Raw genomic sequence first — 22,498 nt, forward strand, 5'->3', positions numbered from 1 at the left:
AGCGCCTATCACCATATTGATATCACCATAAGAAAGTCTTGCACAAACAGCTGACCAACCTGAGACAAAAAGCTCCTCTAGCCTACGCCTTGACCTTCAGTGTCTCCTTCTGGGTTGGCACTCAGTGATCCCATCAGTTAGAGATGGCAGAGCTGTCCAAAAGACAAGGGCACTTCAAGGGCTTGCTGTTTGCTAAGAAATCTCTGTTGCTAAAAAGCCCACGTGGTCTTTTTGTATCTGGATAAATTTTTCACCTTTAAAACTCACCACTGTGGCTTGCACAGCTGAGCCTACAGAAGCCTAAGGTAAGGCAGCATTTCCTTTAGTGGCTCCACCTGCTGATTGCTACTGCACTCTGCCTGGCATGCAGTCTCTGAGGCCTTAATCTTTGCAGCCAGCACCACAATGTTGAACTTTGAAGCAGACACCTTCACATCATACGCCTAGCAATGTCCTGCACAAGCAACTCTGCTTAATGAAGGAAAGGTGACAGATGTGTTGAACTGGGCAGAGCTTTTCTTTCTAAAATGTATTTTTAAGATAGCTCCTCTTTGTGCTTATTAGAGCTCTAGGAGGTGGTCAAGTAGAGGTCGATGTCTTACTGTATGAGGTTTAGGAGAAGTGAGTATGCGCTTCACCAGCAAAGTGCTAAAAAGCACGCAGTATGCAATTATCTACTGAGTAGTATAGTTGTTTCTGACCAGCATGGAAGTATGTGTCTGGGAAAGAAATTACTTCTAACAGTTAATGAAAGATACCTGAAACTGAGGGAGTTGTTCTGACCAGAGCAAAACTGGCTACAGGACTCTCATAAGTCTCAGTTGACCATCACCCCAAAGGGGACAGCTACTTGGTAGCCAGCTGTCAGATCTTACTTGTTGATTTGGTTTCCTTCTCCCAATTCTCAAAGTTTCAAGGTGTTTCCTCGGTTATTGGGAAGACTGGATCCTTGGAAGTGACATTTTTTAATGTGTGTGGTTTTTTCCCTAAGGTTACAAAGGGAAGAGGGGGATGGAGCCTGGTGCCCGGCTGGCTTGTTGCAACCAGAAGATGTACAGTTCCTTCAAATTGACCTGCACAAGCTCTTTTTCATCACCTTGATTGGGACTCAGGGACGGCATGCCCGTGCCACAGGCAAAGAATTTGCCCGTGCTTACCGAATTGACTATAGCCGCAATGGAGAGCGCTGGATCTCCTGGAAAGATCGTCAGGGCAGGAAGGTGAGTGTAGTAGGAACTGAATTTTGGAGCATGCAGAATTCAAGTTATAGAGAACTAGACTGTAGAAGGCACGTCCTCTACTTATCACCTAGTGCATTGTACTTTATCCTGACTCTTCTCTGTCAAGCACTCAGCATCCTCTGCCTTAGTCCTATGTTTGCTGTGATGTTGGACTGTTATTCCCCAGACCTGATCCCTCAAATCCCAGCCATTACCATGACTGAAAACTGTGGCTCTTCACTGTCCATGATACTTTCCGTCCATGTTCAAAACATCACATGAATGTCTCTTTACCAGCCAGATACCTGCTTCTAAATTGGAAGTTGCAAAGCAGATGCCTGCTTTGTGATTTAAAAGAAAAAAAAACAAAACAAAAAAAAAACAAAACCAAAAAACCCACAACAAAAACAAACAAACAAACTCCCCACAAACCAAAAAACAAGCAGGGTGGTAGGGGAATGGAGATGAGTTTCTGTATGTCTGATAGCAGAGTTTAATGTAGGGAGCAATGAGGAGAAAGGAGTTCAGAGGGTACGAAATGTGCTGAGCACACACACTCAGAGACTTCCCAGTTCACCACTATTGTCTCCTGCTATCTCCAGACTTGAGTTCGAAGCCTTAATTAAACTTCCACTGGGAAGGAATCCCCTTCTCTTATCTGCAGCTCTTCTGACCTGATCACCCTGCCTCAGGCTAGCTTGTGGAGTCTGAAGACTTAAGCCAGAGTAGAAAAGGTACTGGGTGTGGTGGTGTTTTGTAGCACTGGGGGTGCTTTGGAATTCACGATGGGGTCTGTATTGCAGTGTTAGGTAACAGCTTCTAGCTTGTTAATGAACTGTTTGCTCACTCAGACCTTTGATCTGCTGCTTGGCCATTACCATTATCTTGCCAGTCCCTCAGGTCTTGTTTTATGCTACAAATGCTGTGTTTGCAAGGTGGGAGGGAAAGTTTAAACTCCATGGGGCTAACTGTTCCTCGTTGGTACTTTCTTGAATGAAGTCTGTCCGCATCTTGAGTTTTATTAGAATTCAATTGGTTACATGTCCACAAGCAGCTAAATGCTTTTTGTCTCCCACCCCAGTCTTGTGCAGAGCAGTCTTGAGCACCCAGGGCTGTGTTAGTGTCACGTGTTACAATCTAGTATGGGTCTGTTTTTGCAAGATCTCCCTCTTGGGCCATAATAAGGTAATGAGTGTGTATTCAGCTGTGTATGATGCTATAGTTTGAGCCATCCTCTATTCTATTATGTATATGTAGAAGTCCACATACACTCTGTCAGTGTGCATACCTGTTCCCCTTCACATGAGACCAAAAAGTTTTCCCTCCTGGTATCCTTAGAGAACATGCTTCTGCTCCTGCTGTTCTGGACATGCCATACACAATGGGGTGTGATTCCTGCCCTTTCAGCACCTCTGTAAAATGGCCTTCCATAAAACATTTTTCAAAATATGTCACCAGTATCCATTAGTGAATCCATATTTCAAAAGCACTGCTGTCTGGTCAAATAATTTGGTAAAAATGTCATGTGAAATCATTCAAGCCTTGGAATGAGGTGCAGATAGAGATACAAGATCCTAATCTACTTTTTTGTATGCATTAGGAAGGCCTCTTCCAGTCCTGCAGTTGATAGATTCCCAATCACTAAGATTTCAGAGTGTGACTATGTGAGCCCATCTTGGCATGCCTCTGTCCATGGAGATCAAATGAATCGTTTCAGTAAAAAAACAAACAAACAAATAAACAAAAAACCCAAAACCCAAACCACCACCACCAAACCCAACCGCTTCACTGTGGTGTTAAGTTTCAGATCTCACAGGATCTTGCATCATCAAGATACACAGCACATGCTGCTCCTCACCAGGGAAGTTGCTTCCAGCTCTGATTTGCTCAGTGAAGGCAAAGGGTCAGGTTGCTGTCCCCTCGTCTCTGACACCAGTTAAGGATAGTGCTCTCCTTTGATACTGATGTTGCATGGTGCAGCACTGTTGAGTCCTGGTCTCTCATCAGCTTCTGGGATCAGCCATCTACAGTTGTTTGCCAGCAGCACCTCTCCATTCCTGATGTTGTTGGGAACATTGACTGACATCAGTAGTGGCTGGGACTGGAAACTGGTGCTGAGTTTGTTCCACACGCAGCTGATCACTTCGGTTTTTTTGGCCCTGAGAAATCAAGTGTGCTCAGTATCAGCAACCCCACCTTGTGGAGGTGCTATGCAAAGTGCATCTTCTTTTTTGCTTCTCAGAAGATGTCCATACAGGACAGGCAGAAATGTCAGGTCTTCCAATACAGAGCTGGTACAAAGGCACCTTTTTCTGAAGGGGATGGCTGAAGGTTTTTTACTCTGTTCATGTAGGACTTTTTGGCTTGACATATCTGCCACCCCCAAGATTCCCCAACAAATGGTCAACTCCAGAGGATCTGTTCAACTCCTGTATGAAGATGTGGGGTATATACATTGTCTCCTCTTGGGTTTTATCTCCTATCAACAGGGTCTTGTGGATGGCTTCCAGGTCTCCTATCTTAGGCTGTCTGACAGCTGAAAGGGTTATTTGCTGTCACTTTGTTCCTGAAGTCAAGGATTATTTATGTGTCCCTACTTCATTGGAAGAAGTCATGGGTATTTCTCCTAGGAAGTGGGCTGCAAGTGGAAATGGTTTCACAGCTATCCTGGTGCAGTCCAGAAGTCCACCGGATGTGACTGGCTTGTCTTCAGGGAGATGCAGTCTTCTGAGTGGCTTCCTTTTGTGCTACAATGTTTTTTACTTCTCAGTGGACTTTCCGGACACATTCACTCTCTGGAGATCTTACCTGCTGCCATGAAGAGGAAGCCACCTTTCTGCTCCCTCATCGGCCTCCCTTGGTCTTTTATGTTGCCTGTACATCAACAATTGCAATCCATGTGGTCTTTTGAGTAACCTCAGTCTCTTATTAGCCCTTCTCACCAGTAACACCTTTGAACAGGAGCCCTCACACTAATAATTCAAACTTCAAAGTGTTCTTATTCTGTTTCCATAGGTCCATATCCTTTCAAAAAAAACCTCTTGGGCACTTTTGTCCGCTGCTGGGGAATTGACAGCTTCAGCTGTTTCCACACACTGACTGTCAAAATAAATAGTGGACTGTTCCCAGAACCGTACTGAAACTGAAGAGAAGGGGAGGGTGAGGGTCCCTGCCGTATCAGACTGCAGGATTGGGTGACTGTGGCAATGCTGAACACTTCAGTTCAAGACATCTGCCATGCAGCTGCTTGCATCTTCATCCTCCAAACACTGCAGCACCTCTGGAATTTTGTTGGCTCATACAAAAAGGGTATCAGGACCCTCTGCCAGGTAACTAGTGATGAGGGCCAGTGCACAGTTACTGCTGTTAGAGTGTATGTGGAGACTCACTTGAAGAGAGGTTACGTACCAGTAACTGGAGCTCCCTGCAGCGTATGGTGTACGTGTACGTTCATCTCCCACTTGCCTTTCTCCTGTCCCTCAGAGTACTGTTGTCAAAGCAGTAAGCTCCCCAGTCTCAAATGGTAGGGTACAAGTACACCACTGTTGGTATTAACCACACAATAGGGAGAAGTTGTTGATAAGGAACTCTCTTCTCCAGGTGATCCAAGGCAACGTTGATACTTATGACGTGGTCTTGAAAGATCTTCGGCCTCCCATCATTGCACGGTTTATCCGGGTGATTCCTGTGACGGAGATGCCAATGACTGTCTGTATGAGGGTGGAGCTCTATGGCTGTGTCTGGTATGGTAAGTAGCAATTTCTGTGCCTGTCACTGGAAAGTAGTCCTTACGCAACGCTGACTGGGACTTGCCTGCGTCCCCACGTATGCAGAGGGAATCCCAGGCCCACGAAACTGCTTCTGTTGGTCCACATCATAAATAAAAGGATCATATGGACAGAGATGATGGAAGGCTGCTGCTGCTGTATTTCTGAGGTATATGGCCTTCTTTTTTAGATGGTTTGGCATCCTATAGCATCCCTGAAGGAGGGACAATAGCGGCTCCTGGCTTCCCCATCGTTTATCTGAATGACTCGACCTATGATGGCTACCAGGAGCGCAGGTGGGAGAAGTCGTCCTGTTCTCTCTCGGTCACTGTGCAAATTATCTCTTCTTTCCTACTTACCCCTGTCACTAGTATCTTGCATCCCAAACGTGTCTTTAAAACCTCCAGAGCTGCAAGCTAGCCTACTAGTTGTCCAAAGCATCATGGCTTCATTGTTCCAGGCCCTTTGACCTGTTGTTAGTTGTTCTTTTAAAGGAGGATGTGGGCTCAGGATGCATGAGATTCATTTCCTCCAGCTGGCAAAGGCTGTTAGGAAAGAAACATATTTTTTTTGTTATTGGAAGCTGTTGTTTCTTCTCTTTAAAGAGAAGAGTGTGTCCTTGTACAGCTAAGTGCTGTCTTTGTTCATAGCTTCCATCTTTACGTGATGTGATGACAAAGCCCTGATGTGTCTGATTGCCTTAAAGCCCTCATTGCTTGTGGTCTCTAATTGTGACCATATTCATTGCACTGATTTCTTTGTTGGTTCAGGTATAGCCTTAAGCTGTTGCTGATACTGCAGATCATAAGGTGCTGCTACTCTTCTGTTGCCCCAGATTGGAGTGGGAGAGCTGGCTGGACCTTCTACCTGTGCAGCCCCAGTGTCCTTGGAGCAGATGAAGGTCCTTCCCCTCTTCATTGCCTTTGTTGCTTCTGGAGTTTGATATCTGAAATGCATTCTCTAGCAGACTGCATCTTAAACTGTTGCAGGAGGTTTCCAGGGTAAACTGGGCATCCAAGAAAGTGCGCAACACCTGAACTCTAGGCCTGCACTTGATACCTGTGAGCTTCTGATTTGAGATGTTGTTTTTGAAAACAAAGCTGTGAAGGACTTGAAACAACTTGGAAAACTGCATCACTCCCTGTGAGAAGCTCCAGGTCAGCAGAGGCACCACTGCCAATGTGGTATGAGAGTAAGGTGGCTATTACTCACTGTAAAGATTTCTTGGGTATGATGCTTTTCCAATTTGGAGTCAAAAAGCCTAAAGTAATTTTTTGACAGCTTGTTATAAGGTCTCTTATTTTTTCATGTCACTGACATTAGTTAGGTAGGGTGGCATGTTATTGATGTTTTGAGGCATCTCTGGTTTACCAGAGATTGACTCTCATGGAAGGAGGGTTCATTAAGAGTCTGTATCTGAAATGTTAAATAACTGGCTGAACTTTCAGACGTTTAGTGTGAACACTTTCTTTGCTATAAATACAGATTTAAGTGTGTTTCAGTGGCTTGGGTATCCTCTTGAAGCAGCATATCTCTGCCTGTGCAGGAATGTGCCTAAGTGATCTGGCTGTCTTTTCAGTGACCCGGTGTCATCCATTGACTTACGGTGCTTTTATTATATGTCCTGTTTCAGTTGTCATTAACTTCCTGAAGATTTTTACTGTTGCCTATAACTTTTTTATGCTTAGAGGTAATTTTTGTAAATCAACTTGTGTTTTATCATGCTGGAGGTTAAAATAAGGGGTTGGGAAGTACAGTCTTCTTGCTTGTAGGATGTTGCAAGATATCGGGTAATGTCTTTATCTGATAATGTTATTATCTGATACTTTCAAGCTGCATTGATATAGTAGGGATTGGATATTAAAAAAAAAAAGGGTGGGTAGCATGTTACTTGCAGAAAGATGTAGGTGTTGCACTTAGCTGTCCAGCGCTAACTGAGGAAGCTGGGTTTGCTGGGGAGTGTCAGGGAGCTACAGATGCTGGCACAAGACCCAGCGTGCTAAGCAAGGAGTCTTTTAGACTATTTAACCTCTAGGTCATGTGCCTGAGTGGCCTGGAAGCAGGAGCCTGCCTCTTCCAGCTGCTAATCTGGTTTTGGAGTTCAAAGGCACGCATACCTGTGCAAATCCAGGGCTCACCTGGAATTGGGGACCTTCAGTGTGTGTAGCAGCAGCCCAGCCTGGGTTACAAAGGCTGCCTAGAGGTAGCTGAATGAAACAGGTCCAGGGAGCAAATTCAGACACTAATATGGCTGAACTATTTGTACTTATGCTGCTGTAGGACAAGGGACATGGCAGGGATGGCTCCCAGAAGGCAGGTGGGTCAGGACTGTACCACATCTGGCATCTTCTACTCTGGGACAGTGATGGAAAACTGTATAGTTCACTCTGCGCTCTCGGATAGGAAGTGGAATGAGGCAGGATCCTGGGCAAAGAGTCTGATCAGCCTCGGAAACAGAGCCGATAACGCTCTCTTGCACAAGGAGCAATGCCAGAAGTAATCCCAGTTAGAACTGGCTGTGGCTGGGTGAGCTGCCTGTGGTCTCACTGCTCTCTTTCCTGCTTTTCTGTGCCTGCCTGCAAAACTTCCCCCACTGGTTCCCCCAGGCAGGATGGAGCAGTGTTCCTCCCATGCAGCTCCATGGTGAAATGCTGCAATTAAAGCTCTCTAGAGAGCATACAGTGTCATTTTCTGTAGTCTCAGTATTCATTCTCAAGAGACTCTGCTCGTAGCTTGGCTTTGCTGTCAGTGCTTATATCAATGCAAAAATTTTTGAATTTTCCTGAGCAGTGAAAGGTTTCAAAAGCCCAGCCTGAAGAAAATAAAGGTGATGTTGCATAAGAACAGGGAATGAGTTCTTATCCAGGACGGGTTAAGGGTAAATAAGCTAATCTTTTCCTGGTACCAGTTGAAGGACCCATGTGCTTTCACATTTGAGCTCTCCTGGCTGGTATTCTGCCTGACTGTTGGTTCTTTCTTGCTAGGCACTTGTACGGTGGTCTGGGCCAGCTGACGGATGGTGTGCTAGGACTGGATGATTTCACACAGAGCCACCAGTACCGTGTGTGGCCAGGCTATGACTACGTTGGCTGGAAGAACGAGAGCTTCAGCACGGGCTCTGTTGAAATGGAATTCCAGTTTGACCGACCACGGAACTTCACCTCCATGAAGGTAGTCAGCATTGTCCCTCTCCAGCAGCCTGGAGCAGGCTTTGGGTCTGGGTGCTTCCAGAGGGGTAGCCCTTTGGGTCCTCTTCCATAACCAGGAGGATATAAGGTGCCTGACAGCAGAGCCCACCAGAGGCAGAATTTTAGCAGGAGATGTCCCAAGTTTGCCAATGTAGAAAGGAGAAGCAGGGGAGCACTTGTCTTTCCAGAGCTCAGACACGCTCCTTTCAGTATTTGGCTTAAAGGAATAAAAAGCAGACACCTGAAGCAGTGGTTAAGCAGCCCCTGTGGGCAGCTGAGATGGATTTAGGATGTAGGCTACTTACTGCCTAGGGCCCACCTGACCCTTGAGGTAAAAGAGTGTGGTTGTAGTTCCATTCTGACTGAAAATTTCTTTGGATGCTTCTATCTGTGCTTGTGCTGTGGGAAATTACTTAAACACACAGGAAAAGGATGAGCTGAACTTTCTGAGTCTGTAGTAAACAGCAGAATCTTTTAAAAAGGATTGGTGGCTTTTTTTGTAGAGATTTCAAATGAAGGAGAACCCACCACATCCTGAAGTAAATTGTTTTGGTGGTTACTTACCCTAGTTTTATTTTGTCTATTTTTAACTTGCAGCCATTGGCTCTTAGCCTGCTTTTGCTGGCAAAAGTAAGAGTCCTGCCTTTTCAGAATTTTTCCTGCTTCTACAGTGTTGGATAAACCACACTCTTAATCTTTGCTTCAGTAAACTTAAGTTGGCTGAACTTCTCCATGCTTCCCTGAGAGATCCAGGGTCATTTTTGTAGCTATCTTCCAATGTTTGCTTTCTTTGCCAGTGCTCTTTTGGAGGTACAAAAACTGGAACTGGATGCAGGCTTTCCATCAAACTGCATAAAAGAATGGTACCGATTTCCTGCTTTTGGACAATTCTTCTTTGTTTATGAATCTTGTAATCATATTAGTCCCCCTAGCCAGTGTTCATTAAGACTTTGGTATCACACTAAAAGTCAGTTCAAAGTTGTTAGTGTCCAGGATAGAAAAAGTCCAGCGTAGAGAGCATTGCTTACGTTTTCTTCATGAGTTTACTACCCTGAAAGGAGTCAGTCCTGAAAACCTGTTCAGTTCAGTTTACTTGAGAAAACTTCTGATTTATTTTTCCCCATTTAATTTATTTTATTGCTAGTGATTCTGCTGTCTCTTTCAAATCACTGAAAAAGGTAGCAAACAATCTTGAGCTAGGAATATTGAAAATGTTTAATGGAATTAATATAGTTCATGAGTTCATACTATGCTAATCGGAGTCAGATGTTATAATGAGTAAATCAAATGCCTTATAAAAATCTGTCAGGTAAACACAGACATCCTGGTCAGCCAAACACATAAGCTCATAAATATAGCTACTTCATTTAGTATTTCATTATAAAGCTGTATTGATTAACATAAATTATTCTTCATTATTTATTAAATGTTGCCTGTTTCAGCTTTGCATTTAATCTGTACAGGCTAGGTGATCTGAAAATACTTTTTTGTATCTTCATATCTGTTAGCTTTATTCCAGTTTACTGAGCTTCCCGACTATCCAAGAAAGTATTAAAAATAAATATTAGCAAATATTGCAACTGCATTGCAAATTACTTAGGCTTGCATATTATAAAATTGGACATCAGTAGGTGGTGTTTGAAATAGAAAGTGTCTCTGTATCAGTCCAAGATGCGAACACATCCAACTCCAATCCAAATATGGCACAAATTGTATATCACAGGCATCAGGCTTTCCTGCCTTGTTATGGATGACTATATCTCGTTATTGAATAATGTTGTCTAAGCTTCATCTGTTCCTAACTATATGCAAATATCCTTCTTTTGTCTTTTTACTGCTCATCAGGCCTGTCGTCCTCATTAGTGCTTCACTGCTATTCACTACAAGGCCTTTCTGAGGCCAAGCAATTAATAGGGTTCAAAGCTGCACTTAGTTTGGAAATTGTTGTTGTCACAGTTGCTAATACTCCACAGTCATTAGGAAATAATTTCTAGAGTCGCTAGGGGAAGGTCAGACCACTATGGCTATGGAGTAGACTGAGGGATACCAAAGACTTTAAGGGTCACTTTATTCCTTCTGGTTCCGGGTCACTGGCCACAGTGCCAAGATACTGTGGTCCAGATCATCAGGGCTGCATGGCAGAACTTAAAACTGTCATGTTTGTTTGTTTAAAAAGGCGCATGGTGAGATTTTTGTTGAAGACAGACAGTGGAATAGCATAAAGGACCCTTACAGCCTTGTCCCTCTTTGTGAAGCCTGCTTCCTCAGAAGTGCTGGAGGCTTGGGAGCGTGCCAGCTGTTTGGTGTTGATGGGTCTGCAGTGCTGCAACCCAGGGAGATGGAGATGTCACTTTTATGCTGGAGCCTCTTGGTTTGGGTGCAGGCCAAGAGTGGGAAGGGAGAAAGTTGCTACCAGCTGTCGGGAGGGTAAAACAAACCTCCCAAATACAGAGGTACTGACTCAGCCTGAAAGCAGTTTGTGAACCGCTTAGTCTGAAAGCAAGCTATGGGGAGCTGTAACTCAGATGAGAGAGGATGCCTTTGTTTTAGTGAGATGTTAGCTTGGCAGCGTAGGGATGCAGTTTAAATTCCAGCATCATTAGCTAAGCCAGTGGTGCCATTGCAGCAGGGACAACCTGATGATGAGCCATCAGGAGAGGGTGATAGATGCAGGCTTACTACATGTCTTCAAGGTACAACTACAGCAGAGGAGCTGCTGTATGTTAGGGAAATATCTTCTTGAGCTTGTACCACTTTTTTTTTTTTTTTTTTTTTTTTAAGGAATTAGCTTAGACTGCAGATACTGAAGACTTTCTGAAAGGAAATTGATTTAGGTTTCAGTAAATCTTCCTCCTGTCTGATTGATCTGTTCTCTTCTTCCTAGGTGCATTGTAACAACATGTTTTCCAAGGGGGTGAAGATCTTCCAGAAAGTGGAGTGTCTGTTCAAACCACGTCTGATTGCAGACTGGGAGTCTGAACCTGTTGGAGTGGCAACTGTCTTAGATGACAAAAACCCCAGCGCTAGGTTTGTGACTGTCCCCCTCAATCAGCGCGTAGGTAAAGCCATACTTTGCCGGTTCTACTTTGCTGACACCTGGATGATGATGAGCGAGATTTCCTTCCAGTCAGGTGAGTATTCCTCCAGTCAAGCAGATCTGGTGAAGCACGGATTGCAAAAGAGACGATGAGGAGGTGCAGGATGTGGGGTTAACATGAGTGTAGGGTACTGTGGGACTACACGACAGGAAGGAGGAGGTAGCAGAAGCAATAAGAGGGTTGGAAGGGCAATGCAGGGACAGAAGAGTCCAGTCTACACTAGATTCTTTTCAGGCTGATACTGATGCACATGTGCAGAAGCACAAGCAGGGCAACCAAAAACTGGACTATAGAGCACTTCCTTTTGAGACAGTTGTCTGCTGCTTATAGGGTTGATTTTTACTTCTCTTTATCAAGTATTTTGTTATGAATAATTTAAGTATATCTACAGGTGATGATGAAGTTTGCAGATTATGAAAAATAAGAGGCTGACTTTTTTTTTTCAAGTCTTAACTATGATGTAGAAGTCAGTGCCATGAGGTTCTTTAAAAAGCTCTAGAAGGGAATGGACAAGAGTCTTGGAGAAAACCACCAGCACTGACAGTGAAATGATCTGGCTGTAGTTTCCTGCTCGAAGGTCCCTAATCTGCTATACCAAGAGGACATTCCTGGGGAAGGAGCACTCTGATTGCAGCTTGCTGCTTTTCTTGCTGATAGCAGCCCCTCCTGGCTACCCTCTGTCACATGTGGGACTAGGGAGACTCTTGGTCTAGCCTGGGATGACAATTCTTATAATCTTGCTAAAATGGGGGTTAAAAAAAAAAAAGCTCTTTCTCCAGTCCCCTGTGTCTGGCCAAGCTGAGGGAAGCATCCTGCACACGCTGGTGGTTTGATGTGGTCAGGATGTACATGCTGCTCAATGCAGAGGCTCATTCCTATAGGTGTCCTGGGAAGTACTGAGTGAGCAGGTATTTCTGCTCATGCTGTTCATGACCTGCTGCATGGGTCTCAACCCAGTTCTGCTTGGGAACGCAGGAGTGGTGGTTGGGATTGCACTGACTGCTGGCAGGAGCAGGGAGGTTGTTGGACTGACACCTTCCCTTCCCTTCTACAGACATGGAGAGCGTGAATCCTAATTTCGTTACGGTAGCCACAAGCACAACGGATCTCCTGGAAACAGAGTGCAATGTTACTGAGGGGACCTGGGGTAAGGCCTTCTGTCACTTACCCATGCCAAGGGCTTAAGTATCGGGGGATTTCATAGTAACATCCTAGTTAATGTGGTCTCTTCCTCCATTTCTGGAGATCTGGGTATGGCCTGCTTATTGCCCTCATGCACAGGGCTGCACCTTACAGTCCTCCAAGCCTCAGCTGTTTCTTCCCTCAGCTGGCTGAGGCTGCCTCTGAGCAAGCGGGCTGAAGGCATATGTGCAGCCAGTGAAACTCTGAAAACTGTCTGCTCTAACATGGATCCATTGCAGGAATCTGGTCCAATGCTAAGAACAGTCTTTGATTGCAGAGGTCATCTGCCCAATTTTTAGCTGTGAGCCTCCAAAATGAGAATTTCCGATAAGAGCAAAATGTGAACACAGCTCAGGAAGCTGCCTAAGACCTTTTCTGTACCAAACTGTAGAAGGGGACATGTAGGAGGTTACCCAGCACAGATAACACCTGTACTTTGTTAACTCCAGATTCCTCTTCATTCCTCTGTGATTGCAGAAACCACGTCTTCTGTAACCAGCACCTGGATAGGAGAGAAAGCAGATGACTCCAATACCTCCATCCTTGTGGGCTGCCTTGTGGCTATTATTCTTCTGCTCCTGATGATTATAATCATTATTCTTTGGAAGCAATATGTTCAAAAAAGGTTGGAAAAGGTAATACAATGGGACTATTTTGCAGACACAAGTTCAATACTAAGCATTAACCCTAATGAGCTCAGAATTATGTGGAAAGAGTAGGGTTCTCCCCAGCTCCAAAGAGCAGCTAAAACTCTGTTCTCACAGCAGCGGAGGATGCCAGCACTATCCAAGATGTTACTGGAAATTGCTGTGGTTGCAGCCAATACATTACTTAACTGAGCATTGCCGCAGCAATTTTTTTCTCTTTTGCAGGCCCCACGTCGAATCCTGGAGGAGGATGCCACAGTTCGCCTCTCCTTCTACAGCTACACTATTGCCAACAACCAGACCCAGATCCACCAGTCAAATCCCACCTATGAACGTGCTTTCCCACTGGATTTGGAATATCACCAGCCAGCTACACTGCTCCAAAAGCTTCCAGAGCTCTCCCAAAGTGCAGAGGATTCAGGTAATGTAATCATCAGTATCCAGAAGTTATGCATTTATTCTCCTATTATTTCTCTCGGATTTTAAAATGTGCCACTTCTCAGTGACTAAGTAATCTCCAACTTCTGTGTGACACAGAAGGTCCTAACCCAGGGACCTAAAACAATATTCTGGAGCTCTGAAGCTTTTTAGTATGTAACTTTGGCAGACGGAGCACCAGCCCTGCTAGAGGGTGATGGGCTTTTGTTGTTCTCATCTTTAAAGACTGTATGTTAGCCAGGTCATCTTTTAAGAGCTGATTTTGGCAATCATCCATCGTTTGTCTCCTCAGCCCCTTGGCAGTGGAGTCACTACCTGCAGCACTCCTGGCCTGTCCAGACTGGCTGGTGGAGAAGACCTTTAGCACCTTTTCCTGCAGCGAGGGCTCCTTGAAGTTCCCTTAGAAAAAGCAGAGGGAAATGCAGCAGAGAATTGTCAGTGGTGCCCTGGCTTCCAGCCCCTGGGGAGCTTTTGGACGCATGCAGAAAGAAACATTTCCAACAGTGTTTGTACTCGGTGATGGCAGTGCTGATTAGTGAATGGAAGGGCAGTGCTGCATTGCTCAAGCACTGACAAGTTGCTAGGATCCAGCACTGTGCTACACAGGGAGACTGATTTGGATGTGAATTTGAAGCAGAACAAAAGTTCTGTGTAATACTGACCATATGGGGAGTTAATTATAAAGAGTTTTGCCATGGTATTTATGTGAATAAACTGTAAGAGGTAGCATAGCATGCTAACAGTGTACATGGAAAATGGAGTTCTTGTTGTAGAAGCAAATCCAGAGCAAGTTAGATGTTGCAAACAACACCCCTGTGTCAGGTAAGGGGAACAGATCATGTTTAGGATGAATCAGAAACAGGAAACCACTTTAGACTCATGCCTCCATGTCTGGGCAAGAATTTTAGCTCTCATAACCGGCTAGAGAGGCGGCTGTTTAACACAAATTCACTGGCACCTTACAGGTATTCTGCCGTCTGCAGAAGTGTGGCTTGCTCTGGTTTAAGCCCTAGTTAAAACAAAGGAGAGTCTTCCATCTGGCTGTACCTTGGTACAAGGTGGTAGGTGTGCAGCTAGGCTGAATTCCCAGAGGTCTGCAGGATTGAGAAGAGTGGAAGCCAGGCCATACTGGTTTTAAGGGAGTGAGTATGTCTGACTCACCTGTCTTTGGTTTCCCCTTAGTGTGCAGTGGGGATTATGCCGAGCCTGACTTGACCAAGTCCACTCCTCACCAAGGCTTTCAGAACAATGTTCCTCACTATGCCGAAACAGATATCGTCCACCTGCAAGGTGTGACCGGCAACAACATGTATGCAGTCCCAGCCCTCACTGTGGATTCACTTACCAAGAAGGACATCTCAGTGGGTGAATTCCCACGGCAGCAGCTACGACTCAAGGAGAAGCTGGGAGAAGGACAGTTTGGAGAGGTAAAGCCATTCTCTCCCACACTTCCCCCAACAGAAAGGAGATGCCTGGTGCAGTGAAACTTCTGAGCTGCCTCTGTGGCATTACTTCATATCAGGGGGCTGAGGGATCTGGATACTAGTATTTTATTTAATGCATGTCTTTGCTGTTGGGGAAAGCTGATGATAGGCTTCAGAGAGCCCCATTCTGCACCTGGGAGACTGCTGGTGGGTACCGTGTGAGTCTGTCTTGACAGATGAGCTTTGTGAACTTTTGTTCTCTGTCCATATCCCCATTTATGGCCCTGTACAAAAGGCCTGGGGATGTGAGTTCAGATTGCTGCACAATCTTCCATGGACATCTCAGACATGTGATGGCTGTCACCCACCTGTAAGTATGTGAGTTTGAAAACTCTAGCAGTGACTCCAGCCAAGACAGATTGATCCTAGCTGTAAAACCAGCTTTCACATTTACAGTGGGAGGTCAAGCTCTGTGTGTTGACCTGAGCAAAGTCAGCCATTTCCCAAGCACTGCGGTGCCCTCGCATGTTCTCTAGCATTGCTGCTTGCTCAGGCCCCAGTTTGAGTTTGCCTGAGGCAGCATGATACATGCATCTGTCATCTGCAAAGTTCGCTCTTTACTCCCTGAGCTCCTTTCGAGCTGCGAATGGTTTCGTCTTGCCTTTTAGTCTCTCCTTGCTTTATTTCTGCACTATCCCTAGTTCCATACTGAGGAGGTCTTCCCCTCTCCTGCTCCCACTCTTCTGCTGTCTCTCTTTTTTTCCTTCCCAGCTTTTGCTCGCTCGCAGCCTTAAATTCTACCTGTCTGCTACATCTTGGCAAAGCACACCCCTTTACTGACTGCTTCCTTCTCTGTGATGTACCCATTTTCATAGTTCCTCCCTTCTGACAGCACACATTCCCTACCCCAGCCCCTTTCCCTGTCCCCTCACTTGTTTCTGGATCATGCCATGTATTGGGAAAGTGCTGACATCCTCAGCCTCTTTACCTGGCTGTTGGTGTAGCCCCTTCTGCTGTTGCCTGGATCCTGCCCTGTCTTAGGCTGTGCCCCAAAAGTGAAAGAGAGGCTTTTTTCCCCTCATTGTTTTGCTTCTGTTTTTTTCTTCCCTCTCGTTCTTGTCCTTCTAATAACTGTCAAAGCTGTCTCTTCCTCTTCCTTGGTGTTGTCAAACAGCAGCAGCTGCTTTGCGCATCATAGTATTCTTCCCCATCAGCACAACAGTCTTCTCACGCAGGGACATATGGATTTGTTGCATCTGCTTGGATCCCACATTGTCTGCTCCCACAATGAAACATTTTGGGTAATCATCCAGGAGTTGGATGAATTTTATAAAGTAGTTGGACCTCCATCTCCATTTTCCTTGGAAACTGATTCAGAGCCTCTTCCTTTCCTCACCTCACAGGTTCTTTCCGTCACTTTTGCAAATGTGCCACGTCGCTTTCTCCTGTCTCTCCTTCTCACGTCCTTAGTCTTAACCAAACTGGTCATCATCATGTGCTCTGCTCTACTGCTCTGGCTTAGTGGGTGGTCTTGCTTCTAGCAACATGGCTCACTGCTTTTTTTTTTTTTCACCTGTCCACTCAGAGCTTTCTTCCCTTTCAGTCTTTCTTCTTCCTTGCTCTGTCCACTCCCTGGAGTCGTGACACATTACCTGTGCTTGTTGCACTTAGTACTGTGGCTCTCTTTCCTATTCCTAGTCTTGTGACTCTGCTTTCACCACAGCAGAATTCATTCTCCATGTAACGGCAGCATCATCTTGGTACTCTCGTTTCTGTTCTGTGGGTTTGTAGTGTTTTCTACGCTGTCTCCTTTTTCTCCTCACCATGCTTGTCGCATAAGTTCTTGGTGCTTTCTTCATATAAAATTCATTAAGCTCCCATTGCATTCCTCTCACTGCTGCAAGTCTTTGACACATCCAGTCTGCTCCCCTCCTCCAGTCCTTTTTCCGATCCCACACACTTGGGTCTGTCTACTTTCCCCACCCCAGCATCTCTTGCCCAGTTCTCCATTTGAATATGCATTCTGATAACTTCTTAAGCACATGTCTTGTCATTCCTTCTTATACAATCCTGGTAGTAATTCTATGTCTTTATTAATTTATCTGAAGAAACCTGGAATTCTGTATACTCATCAAGAGTATTCATCTCTGGGTATGTTCACAGGTGAGGTGACCATATCATGGACAGTCACATACACTCGTCTCCTTTTTTTTTCTTTCTTTTTTTTTTTTTTTCCCTGGAATTAGAGGACTTTGGATACCTGTGTGTAATTCCTGGATGCTCCTCAGTTAAGTTTGAGCAGTGACTCAAGCCAGGCTGCAGGACAGTTCTGGACTTGTGTGGCTGATGTGATGTGCCAGTCCTGCTGCAGCTATGCTGTTTGCATGCACATGCAGAGTAAAGCAGATGGCTCCAGGCACAGTGGCCTTCCTGAACATCTCCAGTACTTGCTGGGCAAATTGGACTGCCCAAGTAGTCTACTGCACCAGTCCACACATGTGCAGTAAATTCAGTGCACTGGGGACACATAAGGATGCAATCCATGTGTGCTCCCACGTTCCATGGGCTATATTGTGTATGTACATGTTTTGTCCAGGATCTAGGACCAACCTGTGAGCTATTTCTGACCGGAACAGTGTCACCTTCATTAAATCATTCACTCGGTCATTCTGCCAGAGGTGACCAAACTGGTGACCTCAACATGACATTGTTTTCCTCTGGTTTTCTGCCTGTGCTTGCTCTCATAGTTGCCTCTGCCTTCTGGCCTGCAGGTGCACCTTTGTGAAGCTGATGGCCTGCTGGAATTCCTGGGAGTCTCACCTACAGAATTCACTCACCAGCCGGTTCTCGTAGCAGTGAAAATGCTGAGATCAGATGTCAACAAAACAGCCAGGTAAGCACATCTGCAATGCCAACAATCTGCGAAGGAAAGCAAATACTCTCCAAGCAACAGTTTCACATCAGTTAACCCTGGTGACTTCTGTAAGAGAGTGTCATGTGTCTCTGGTATATGTTGTGTGTGTTCATGTAAGGAGCAGAACACCAGCGGGGAGCGGGGAAGAGGAATAGATCTAATATCAAACAGAAATGCTGCATTAATCCTGTTCCTGGGGAAGGGGTCGATCACAGAATCACAGAATCGTAAGGGTTGGAAGGGACCTCAGGAGATCATCTAGTCCAACCCCCCTGCTAAAGCAGGCTCACCTAGAGCATGCTACACAGGACTTCATCCAGGCGGGCTTTGAATATCTCCAGAGAAGGAGACTCCACAACCTCCCTGGGCAGCCTGTTCCAATGCTCTGCCACCCTCAGAGTGAAGAAGTTCTTCCTCATATTCAACTGAAACCTCTCGTGTTTCAGTTTGCATCCATTGCCCCTAGTCCTGTCGCTGGACACCACTGCAAACAGACTGCTTCCGTCCTCTTGACTTCCGCCCTTAAGATATTTGTATGCGTTGATGAGATCCCCTCTCAGTCTTCTCTTCTTCAGGCTGAACAAGCCCAACTCTCTCAGCCTTTCCTCGTAGGGGAGATGCTCCAGTCCCTTTATCATCCTAGTAGCTCTCCTCTGGACTCTTTCTAGGAGTTCCTCGTCTTTCTTGAACTGGGGAGCCCAGAACTGGACACAGTACTCCAGGTGGGGTCTCACCAGGGCAGAGTAGAGGGGGAGGAGAACCTCCCTCGACCTGCTGGCCACACTCCTCTTAATACACCCCAGGATACCATTGGCCTTCTTGGCAACAAGGGCACATTGCTGGCTCATGGTCAGCTTATTGTCCACCAGGACTCCCAGGTCCCTCTCAGCAGAGCTGCTATCTAGCAGGTCATCCCCCAGCCTGTATTGGTGCATGGGGTTCGACCTCCCCAGGTGCAGCACTCGACACTTGCTCTTGTTGAACTTCATCAGGTTCCTCTTTGCCCAACTCTCCAGCCTGTCCAGGGATGTTGAACACAAGAACAGAATCAGCTTTCAAACTTAACTGTGTGCAGAAGTGTAAATGTCTCTGAACTGAGGTTTTCTTACGTGCCACTTCTGCTTCCCTTAGACAAAGGAATTTTGTTTAGGATTTGAACCTGTGTTTTCTGTTTTACAAGGAATGACTTCCTGAAGGAGATCAAGATCATGTCACGGCTGAAGAACCCAAATATCATCCGGCTTCTGGGGGTGTGTGTGCGTGATGACCCATTGTGCATGATAACAGAGTACATGGAAAATGGAGACCTCAATCAATTCCTGTCACAGAGGGAGATCTACAGCAAATTTGCCATTTCAAACAATATTCCCTGCGTCAGGTAAGAGGAGCTGCCCATCTTTGGGACAATCAACAATACAGAGCTACCAGTTTCATCTGCTGTGCCTTCCAGGCAGTGACCTTCGTCCAGACCCTGGCCATTGCCACGGCACATAATGTGGATGCTGGCCCTGCTTTGCATGGGAAGTTGTTCTTGAGGCCTCTGGACCTCTGTGTTCCTGTGAAGTGTCCCTGACTGTGGGCTGTTCTCATCACAGTGACCATCTTAGATGTATTGTTTACTGGTGTGACCATCTGTTTACATTAGTGGGTTTGCATCAAATATTTCATTAATATGGGGAGCCAGTTGGCATTACAGCAAGAATTTTGGGATGAAAATCAAGAATGTCTCTTAGGTTTTTAAGAAGGTTCATATGTTCTCTGGATATCTAAAAAATATTATAGGAGGGGAGTTGAGTGTGGAGCTTCACTAAGGAAAGATTTCATCAGCCAACAGAAGGAGAATATTTGGCAAAGAAAACCATTTTCTGTCAGTAGTGGCACTTATCTCCCTCCTCTGCGGAAGGATTAAATCTAACATAAAAGCATCTCTACTATTGCAGAAATCCTTTCCTCGATGGAGAGTTGTGCATAGGACTAATGTATATGGCTCAGTAAAGAAACCTGCACTGATCAGAAGTTGCTGCATTGCTTAGCCTTTGGCATGTACCTTTCCAAAGGATTAGATTTATTTCTAACTGAAGAACCAGCCAGTTCTGTTGATGGCCTGGGCAGGAGATGGCTGGGTCTTACCATATCAAAACACCACCGGTGTTTCTGCCAGTAGCTGGCAGTGGTCAGTAGTCCTGTCGGGGGGTTTAAACTGGCATCCTGCCATCACGACACACCAGGAACTGTATGATGGGAGAGGGTTTGCATCTGAGAAGAAACATATTCCAGCTGTCTCCAGTCTCCTGCCCTTTCTGTGCATCTGAAACAGCTTTCACCTTTAGGCTTGTGGCTTTTTTCCTTAGTCAAAGCCTTAAACTGTTCTTCCTTCTTTATCTCCTCCTCACCTCTCATCTGACTGCGGTGCTGTCACTCACATTCTTCCTTGGTTTCCATTACTCGTCTTTGCCTCTAGATTTTCTTTCTCTCCAGCTGATCCTTCAGCCTCTCCTTTTGTCCCTTCTGGCCAGATATAGTTTCATGTTAAAGGAAGCTGGAGTGGCCAGCTCAGATATCTGTCTGTGTAGCAGTTGTGTACTGAGAGTGAAATGAATTCCCCTGCCAAAGAGTGCAGCTTGTCTCTGCTGGTGCCTGTGGGTGTCTGATTGACATCAGACCAACCATCAGTCCAACCATCTTGCCTGTCTCTCAAGCTCAATATTTGGTGCACCAAATGTGGTGACCATCCCTTTCCTGCAGAGCGATCACATGTTTTTAAGTCCTTATGGCTCCTGGGTATTTGAAATGCATCTCCCTACTGTCTCTCTGGTTTCCAGCAAATCATGAAGGTTGGTCTGCTGAGAGGTGCCTCCTGTCCTGCCCCTCTGTACATAGAGCCTCAGGCGTTGAGCCTGCAGAGCTTGCTGAGCAGAGGGGCAGGGAGCCAACGGGTAGCTGCTGCTGGGACCCTGTCAGGGTGCAGGTGGGGCAGGGGAGATGGGGCTTCCTGAGTGGGAAGAACAGCAGCCCCAGGGCAGGGAGACGACTGGAGCTGAGCATGGGGGAGAAGATTGGGTCTGGAGGCTGTGCCTGCTCCTATGTGAAAAGCCAACACTGAGGTTAACAAGGTACAAGTGGGTGGCACGGTTCCTTCCTGGGGGCACAAAAGGTTCATTCAGACCAGGAGAAACATTGAGCTGAGTGTGGGAGTGGGCTGGGTGTCACCTAGCTGAGTTGTGGTGCTCACCATGCTGAAAGACTGGGAAGGGAATTGGTGCCCAGACCCTCCTGCCCATGCTCTGCCAGGTCAAGGGGCTGCCTATGAACCTCTACTATTGATTGGGTCTATTATCATTAGATTCATCATGTTATTGTAATAAAGATAACATGGTAGTGATTTTCTCATTGCCACCAGGATGCAAAGAGGAGGAGATAAGACTTCCACTTTCTGAGCTTTATCAGAGAAATACTAACTGTGAACAGTTTATTAGATTGGTGACAAATGCTTGATTGTGTGAAGCATTTGCGCACCCACAGTGGGAAACAAGCCAAGCATCACAGAATAATAGTGTGTGAAGAAGTCAGATGGTCCAAACTTTGTCTGTGTATCATGGAACTTTATTAATATTATCTTCATTTCGCTAGTGGGGGAATGAAAATTATTTCAGATGGAAAATGCATCTGTTTATATTTTCAGTAATATTAAACATATTTTAAGAGTAAGCTCTCTTTAATGTTAAGTGACATACTTACATTAATGTAAGCGTGCAATAGTGGCAGTGTTTGAAATACCAAGCTAAGTCATTTTTTAGATATGAGATTCTGAGATTGTACAGCTTAATTTTAAATGACTGTCTGTCTGCAAAAAGTTGGTGCTTTGATGCATAAACTTTGAAAATCTTGAGATTAATGCTTGATACTGAAAAAGCTAAGGAATGTCAAATTCGAAGGGCCCTGAGTTGTTGTCTGGTCTTGCTTCATCAGCTCAGGAACTTGGCTTAGCCTGGCAGGTGGGGGTGTTAGCGCCCTGAAACTAGACAGCTTGGTTTCACGGTTATGGCAATAAAGAAAATGACAGGTCACCGTAATACATCAAATGCAAGGAAGAGTTGAGTGCGGTGAACTCTACTGATCTTTTGTTTCCTTTTAATGCAGCTACTCTAACCTGCTGTACATGGCCACCCAGATTGCCTCTGGAATGAAGTATTTAGCATCTCTGAATTTTGTGCACAGAGATCTGGCAACTCGCAACTGCCTGGTGGGGAACAACTACACCATCAAGATTGCTGACTTCGGCATGAGCAGGAATCTTTATAGTGGGGATTACTACCGTATCCAGGGAAGAGCTGTACTGCCCATACGTTGGATGGCCTGGGAAAGCATCCTCCTGGTAGGGACTGCACAAAACCATTCTCTCTCTTCCTCTGGTTTTTCACTGTGTCCCTGAAATAGTAACACATGTATGTGTAATGGTCCTTACAGCATCAAATGTATGCTACAGGTGGCCCCAGGTGAGATGACATGTTGTGTTATGTTGGACATAACTCAGATCCTGAAAAAGGAGTGTGTCCTTGCAAATACAGCACAGATCATCTGGGGTGTAATTCCTGTTCTGTGCCTGGCATTCAGGATTCC

At 45.5% G+C, this 22,498-nt stretch overlaps 1 protein-coding gene across 1 annotated transcript in view; it reads left to right on the forward strand.

The window, feature by feature from the left end:
* The window catches only part of LOC104124041 (discoidin domain-containing receptor 2), a 31,031-nt gene that overhangs the window by 5,724 nt on the left and 2,809 nt on the right, over positions 1-22,498 (forward strand). The window contains exons 3-14 of the mRNA XM_009636345.2: positions 992-1,220; positions 4,821-4,968; positions 5,178-5,283; positions 7,972-8,158; positions 11,060-11,306; positions 12,328-12,420; positions 12,933-13,090; positions 13,328-13,523; positions 14,723-14,967; positions 17,736-17,857; positions 19,059-19,256; positions 22,019-22,253. Of these exons, the coding sequence (XP_009634640.1) occupies positions 992-1,220; positions 4,821-4,968; positions 5,178-5,283; positions 7,972-8,158; positions 11,060-11,306; positions 12,328-12,420; positions 12,933-13,090; positions 13,328-13,523; positions 14,723-14,967; positions 17,736-17,857; positions 19,059-19,256; positions 22,019-22,253 (2,164 nt within the window). The remainder of the gene's footprint in view (positions 1-991; positions 1,221-4,820; positions 4,969-5,177; positions 5,284-7,971; positions 8,159-11,059; positions 11,307-12,327; positions 12,421-12,932; positions 13,091-13,327; positions 13,524-14,722; positions 14,968-17,735; positions 17,858-19,058; positions 19,257-22,018; positions 22,254-22,498) is intronic.

This window comes from Egretta garzetta, unplaced genomic scaffold (assembly GCF_000687185.1).
Source record: "Egretta garzetta isolate BGI_Z169 unplaced genomic scaffold, ASM68718v1 scaffold143, whole genome shotgun sequence".
NCBI classification, from domain to species: domain Eukaryota; kingdom Metazoa; phylum Chordata; class Aves; order Pelecaniformes; family Ardeidae; genus Egretta; species Egretta garzetta.